This window comes from Penaeus chinensis, chromosome 36 (assembly GCF_019202785.1).
Source record: "Penaeus chinensis breed Huanghai No. 1 chromosome 36, ASM1920278v2, whole genome shotgun sequence".
Taxonomy (NCBI): Eukaryota; Metazoa; Arthropoda; class Malacostraca; order Decapoda; family Penaeidae; genus Penaeus; species Penaeus chinensis.
Window position 1 is genome coordinate 13,055,813 of NC_061854.1, and position 7,500 is coordinate 13,063,312.

Consider the following 7,500-nt stretch of genomic DNA (forward strand, 5'->3'; position numbering starts at 1 on the left):
TTGAAAAGGGGTTCATGCTTAACCCATTAGATCCAGTTGCATCACGGCAATCAAATCGCCAAAAATCTGGCTTATGTGAGTGACCACTCTGCTGTGTGGCTGCTTGTAGGTCGGACACATGTGAACACGTGTGCTCAGTGACAATGTAACTGTTATTTACTCTTTTTACGCATTAGTGTTTTTAGCTTTTTCGGCCATTTTCTAATGTCCAGCTTTGCCATTTGGTAATAGTTTTTTCTTTGTACAGACTCCAATTATCTCTCAAGGTAGTCTGCAACTCAGTGCAAGAAAAATAAAACCATGTAATACTATGTTATTTGTGTTTATTTTTATATTTTTACGTAATATTCAATTTTCTGGAATACAACCTGCTTTGTTACTCATGGCGCCAGGAATATGGAAATGATGTTCTCCATGGAGCCGGCGCTCTTCCAATTACTACTCAGACATTTCATTTCACACTCATACATCGATGGGAATAATGCAAAATCGCGAAATTAGTAAAATATGCCTCCCAATAGGTTTGTGCACTCGTGGCAAGTCTTTTACATCACCCTGGCCTTCGCCCTCAATGCTCGCAACAGACATGTTCATGCCACCCGCCCCTTGACCTGGAATTTTTCATGACGTGATGGTCACGTCACCCATATCCATTGGGTGACGTGGTGGTCACGTGGGCCATATCCGTTAGGTAAATGTCCATTGGTAAATGAGCAGTGGACCAGTAGCGTAGAATGCTTTACATAAAATTCATAATACAAAAATATAATATTACTCAAATAACATGGATACTTATTGCTTTTATTACTGGACAGGTTGTAGACTACCAACAGAGATCATTTTTGGTCCAATCAAGGAAAACTGTCCATTACCATCCTGTTACAGAGTAATAAATGACTAATATGGAATAAAGCAAACAGCAAAAAATGCTTATACAAAAAGAGGACATAATATCAATACAGAGAAGAGGCAAGGAATTTTGATACTACACATGAGTGGTTGTGTGGGCCAGACCTACAACCTACACACCCTTATAATCCATGTGTGGTCTGCAAGGCACCTGGATCTAGCAGGTTAATGCCATTTAGTATGATAACATGCCTCAGAATGCCTGAATAATTAGCTAATCTATGCAGGTAATATCTCAGAAATAATGTCAGTGTTACTTATCTTACTCTTCAATTGGTGCCACAAATATGGATCATGGAGTATCAAATAATGTTTCTAATTGAAATTATTTCTCCAACAGGTGAAGGAAAATGATGTTGAAAGTATCCTTAACTGGGAGAAGAATCAGACTGACCCAAAGGGTGTGGAGGTCCCTTTCCGTCCATCAAGAGTCATCCTACAGGTTTGTTTTTTTATGTATGTTGTTGAGTCTTTCTGCTAAAACAACACTTGACAATCCCTTTTCCCTCACTAGTAGCCTCTTCATACCCAATTTTCCTTACCAGTATCATATCTAATACCCATATCTGTTATGAATATGGAGTTCCTTTTCCCATTTTCCTTAACCCATTCACCCCATGTAGCAAGAATACATGCCATGCCCACTGTAATACACGTTTCTTTATTGTATTTATACATAGATGGCTCTACAAGTTCTTAATCACCAAATAGCCAGTTATCAGAACTACCTATCTCACCTGTTTACCCTTTTCCTTTACTTTAAGAAAGGATCTTTTGTATCATTTCATTGTCTAAAATATTTAAATGACAATTTAATAATAATAACATCAATAATAATGGTAACAGTATCGATAGCAATGGTATTAATAAGAAAAACACATTTTCCTGCCAATTCAAGGAATGGGTAAATCAGGATCGGTAACTAGGGCCAACTGATAGACTCCTTGCCAGCTGAGCACATGTGGAGCTATTTGTATGTAACAAAATTCACCTAAAACTCACTCGTGTTTCAGACTTCGTTGAGTCAACACCTTGTCCGTAACGCAGCAGCAATAAACTTAAAAATCTTGTGCCACAAGAGCTACCCTGGAGCCCGGGGCCTCTCGTCTCACTTGATATTATTGCTTCTGAGTTGTAAAGTAAATTAAATAAAGTAAATCCTGTAATTACAGATCATTATAGTGCTTAGCTAGCACCTTCAGTGCTCTAGTATTTGCAGGTGACACGAGGCTACAGTAGTAGTAGTCAGCACCCCACCCCAGACCCGCAGCTCTCTTCTACACCAGGGTAGCCCTTGTGGCTTTGACCCCTGGGTAGGGAGGCCCAGTAGTCTGGGGCGTCATTTGGGCGCACTTTTTCTTTGGTCCTGAAATCTTTTCCTTTATAATGTGACTTTCCTGAGCCTACCGGAGTTCCTCGGAACTCCCGTATTCGCTTGGGGGGTGGGCATTGAATTACCGTCCTTCGCCTAGGCAAGTTCGGCGGTAAGGAAGTGTCCCACACATAACTCGATCCCTCTGTGGTACTGGAGAACGCAACCAGGCTTCCACTGAGGGGGTAGAGGACGAAATACTGATCTACTCTCTTAGCTATTGCAGTTAGGTTGATAACAACAGTTAAGAGGTTTTTGTCCCTTCAGGACTACGACTTTGAGCAGAGGGGTCGGACCTGGTCCGATACCCAGAATGAATGACTCCCCGGCTACCCCTTCTCCTCCTCAAGGAGGGGGGGCGACTCATGACCACTCTCTGACAACGAACAATGGCACCCCCACTAATGACAAGACGAGACGACCAATTTTCAAAATCCCCACCCAGAATGCAAGGTTCGCGAATGTAAAATGCGTGAACGAAAATCAGTCGCTTATGAACGTAAACCCCTTTATCATCAAAAAGGTCCTTGATGGTCAAGTGGACGGCGATTTTGATTTTGTCAAAAAATTGCGAGATGGAAGCCTCCTTGTAAAAGTACAATACAACTCCCAGATTAAGGATTTACTTAAGCTGACGCAAATTCATGATCTTCGAGTTAAAGTAACTATTCCTATTGGCCCAAATACCTGTAAGGGAGTAATCTTTCACAGGGATTTGAGGACGATGGAAGAAAGTGAAATTCTTGAGAGCATGAAGGACCAAGACGTAGTGGACGTTCATTGTATGACCAAGAAGGACGGGAATGTACGAACGAAAACTGGACTGTGTTTTTTGACCTTTGCTTTGAATAAAATCCCAGAATATGTCAACGTCGGTTATGAACGTGTTCAAGTAAGACCTTATGTCCAAAAGCCAATGCATTGTAATAGATGCCAAAAATTCGGACACACCTCATTAAGATGTATTGACAAAGATTCTTCTAAATTCACTTGCCGTAAATGTGCTGAGGCCCATGACACCATCACATGTACTAGCAAAATTTCCAAATGTGCTAACTGTGAAGGTCCCCATCATTCAGGATCTGCCGAGTGCAGCATCCTGAAGAAGGAGACTGAAACATTGGCATATATGAGAAAGCATGAAGTTAGTTATACTGAAGCTAAGAGGAAAGTGGAAAGTTTGACACACAAACCTGATACTTCCTATGCTGCAGCAGTAACTAGCAACACCCCTAGTGCAAGTGATGTCAGTCAGCAGCTTGCAGCCAAGGATAAGGAAATTGCTGAACTTAAACAAACCGTTAAAGAACTAAACATTAAAGTATATCAACTGACAAAATTGGTCGATCAAATGGCTGCATCAACCCAGCCAAAACATCATAAGGAGGAAGATACCGAATCACAGTCCGGAGCGCACCTTCCCGTCCGGGCTACTCCTGTGAGGACTTCGTCTGGCTCGCGATCGGTTTCTCGAGAGAGAAGCAGGTCGCAGTCTGTCAGTCGTCTCCCTCGCCAGGAGGTGCAGGACATGGAGGCTTCTGTCTCCAAACCATCCCGTGAGAGGTCCCCGGGAAGCGAGGGAGAGGAGGCGCCTCCCTCCCATAAAAAGAAAATAAAAACTGGTGGACAAGGCACTTCCAAACCCCATAAAACGTAATCATCGCGTCAACCATTATACAATGGAACTGTCGAAGTATTAGATCTAAAGTAAATGACCTTAAATTATTAGCCTCGTCCTATGCTCCCGATATTATCGTTCTCCAAGAAACTCATTTGACAAACCTCGTCTCGGACGAGGTCGTATCGCTCAGGAACTACCATTTATGTCGGAAGGATCGTGAGGGTAGGGGTGGAGGCGGAGTCGCCATGTACATCCACCAAAGCCTCCCTTTTACAGAAGTGACTATTGATTCTACTTTGGAGTTTGTCGCATGCAAAGTAAAAATTAATGGCACGTATCTGGCTATATGTTCAGTTTACTGTCCGCCTGATAAAGTGATAATCTATGATGAGCTTTTTGCTCTTCAGGAACGTCTGCCACAAAATAAAGTAATTTTAGGTGATTTTAATGCTCATCATACGTTATGGGGTTCCCTACGGGTGGATGGTAGAGGTGAGCAAGTAGTTAAGTTGATTAACGAGTCTGATCTAGTCCTTCTGAATGATGGTAGTCCCACGCGGGTGGACGATAATACCGGGAATTTGAGCTTTATAGACATATCACTGGTCTCATCATCAATAGCAGCCAAGTGCCTGTGGCACACCATTGACGACTCGTTGGGAAGCGATCATCTTCCTATCTTGATTAAATATTCATGCGACACAGTGAGAACGCCTTCAGCGCCTAAATTTAACGTAAAAAAAGCAGACTGGGTCGCCTTCACAAGGAGCGTCAAGCTCGAACTTGTTGGAGAAACCATTGATGATAAAGTAAGCAATATTCAGAATTCGATTATAGAAGCAGCTTTGCTATCCATTCCTAAAACTTCGACAGATAGCGTTAAGCATAGAGTTCCATGGTGGACACCAGATTGCCGCAGGGCGCTGTGCCGACGCAATAAGGCCTACAGGCTTTTCCAAAAAAACATCACAAATGAGAACTTTTGCAACTACAAACAAGCAAGAGCTAGGGCTCGTAGAGTAATAAGACAAGCAAAAAGAGACTCCTGGCGGAGCTTTGTCTCTACAATAAATAGCAATACCAAAATATCAGAGGTTTGGTCCACAATCAATAAAATCAATAAGAAAAAAACATCTTTCAAAATCAATAACATCATTGAAGAGGGAAATAACATCGATTCACCTAGAGACATTGCTAATGCACTCGCCAGGCAGTTCTCTCATACAAGCAGCTCAGCAAACTACCATCACGCATTCCTGCCCATCAAGGAAGCGGCTGAGCTGCAACCAATTCACTTTGCCACAGGAGATGATTTTGATTACAATAAAGATCTAACAATAGATGAGCTTGTCCGAGCCCTAGAAGCCTGTAGAGGAACATCCCCAGGCCCCGATGAGATTCGATATGAGATGATAAAGCATCTTAATCATGATGACATGATTAAGTTGCTAGAAGTGTACAATGAAATTTGGAAAAGCCACACTTTTCCAAACTCATGGCACTTCGCCCACATCATTCCCATATTGAAAGGAGGGGGTAATCCCAGATTTGCCATCTCCTACCGCCCAATTGCGTTGACAAGTTGCTTATGCAAGGTCATGGAACGAATTGTTAACAGTAGGCTATTGCATTTTCTAAATTCCAGTAATTTGCTAGTTGACGAGCAGTGCGGCTTCCGAAAGGGACGCCAAACTCTCGATCAACTAGTAAAGCTGGACAGTCATATTCAAGAGGCAATTGCCAAAAAAGATTTTTTGATTTCAGTATTTTTAGATATAGAAAAAGCCTACGACATGACATGGCGATATGGCCTACTCAGAAAACTTTATGCTTTCGGATTACGTGGAAACTTGCCTTGTTTTATACAAAATTTCATTTCTGACAGAACGTTTTCTGTCAAATTGTTTTCTGACAATGTCACTTTTTCGGACATTTTTGTCCAGGCAAACGGGGTCCCACAAGGAAGTGTCTTGTCACCAACTCTATTTCTATGTATGATCAATGACATCTTACCAGCTCCTCCTCGGAATCTTAAATACTCACTGTACGCTGATGATTGTGCATTATGGCATTCCAGCAATAATGCAGAATTCTCAGCAAATCGCATCCAATTGGCACTGGATATGATTCATAACTGGGGCCTCCAGTGGGGTTTTAAGTTTTCCATTAGAAAGAGTATTGGGGTAATTTTTTCACATAGGAGGAAGCCGAACATCAGGCTAACTCTAGACAACCACCCAATACCTATTCAAAATTCTGCAAGATTTCTTGGGCTACTTTTTGATAGTAGACTCAATTGGAAAGACCACATTGGTCAGTTAAAAAATAAATGTCAAAGAGCACTAAATTTATTAAAGTGCATTTCTGGTAATAAATGGGGAGCTGATAGACAGTCTTTGCTAATGGTATATAAAGCCCTGATTAGGTCTAAAGTAGACTATGGGTCAATCGTGTATGGTTCGGCATCGAAAACAAGTTTGAAAGGATTGGATGCTGTGCAGAATGCTTGTTTGCGTGTGTGTCTTGGAGCCCTAAAATGTACTCGGATCGAGCGTCTTGAGGTGGAGTCAGGAGTACCTCCCCTCCGACTCAGACGCGGCCAGTTAGCACTGACCTATGCCGCAAAGGTGGCTCGAGACCCGAGCCACCCTAATGGCAATGGAGGCATTAGGCCCTTTGCCACGAGACTCCACGACCTCATCGAGAAAGTCGGTATAGATCTCTCTACCATCGATACCCTGGTTCAGTCAAATATAGCGCCATGGGAAACACCCAATTTTTCTATCATGGAAGCCTGGCTTCCATCAGCCAAGGCCATGGCGCCGGAGGGTGAGGTACGCCAGAGGTTCAGAGAGATCCTTATTAAACATCTATCTTTTTTTCATATATATACCGACGGCTCCAAGACAGATGAATGTGTAGGTGCGGGTGTATGGTCGACTGAATGTGAACTAAAGTTTAGACTGCCGAATCATACATCGATTTTTCTTGCGGAACTTTTTGCCATTGATAAAGCTATTGATTTTGCACTATCGACGACCCACGATAGAATAGTCATTTTTTCCGATTCATTAAGTTCACTTAAAGCTATTAAATCCTTAGAAACCACCAAAAATGAATTGCTGGGTAATATCATTCGTAAGTTACACGGTGCCAACAAATCAATCAAACTAATATGGGTACCAGGTCACTCTGGTATCCATGGTAATGAACAGGCTGACAAACTAGCCGGGTCAACTGGCGATCTGGACACTACCATAGTTCGTACAGATCTCAGGTGTTTTGTGTCTCTTATAAAAGCAAAAATACATCTCCTGTGGCAAAGTGAGTGGACCAACCTCCAACTCACACAAAAAATAAAAACAGACATAGAACTGTGGGACACATCCTACAGGAAGAATAGAAGGGAGGAGGTGGTGTTGGCCCGCCTTAGGGTCAACTCTACCAAGCTCACCCACCTCACTCCCTATATCGAAAAAAATATCCTCCACAGTGCCCCCATTGCACAAACCACATGACAATAGATCACATATTAATATCCTGCCATAAACACCATAACAATAGACAACCAATCAAAAATTTCTGCAGAATCAAAAAC

The 7,500-nt window shown here is 42.3% G+C and overlaps 1 protein-coding gene across 2 annotated transcripts in view; it reads left to right on the forward strand.

The window, feature by feature from the left end:
* The window catches only part of LOC125044656 (cytoplasmic aconitate hydratase-like), a 60,263-nt gene that overhangs the window by 14,267 nt on the left and 38,496 nt on the right, over positions 1-7,500 (forward strand). For both annotated transcript variants that reach the window (XM_047641439.1, XM_047641440.1), the window contains exon 4: positions 1,250-1,351. In XM_047641439.1, the coding sequence (XP_047497395.1) occupies positions 1,250-1,351 (102 nt within the window). The remainder of the gene's footprint in view (positions 1-1,249; positions 1,352-7,500) is intronic.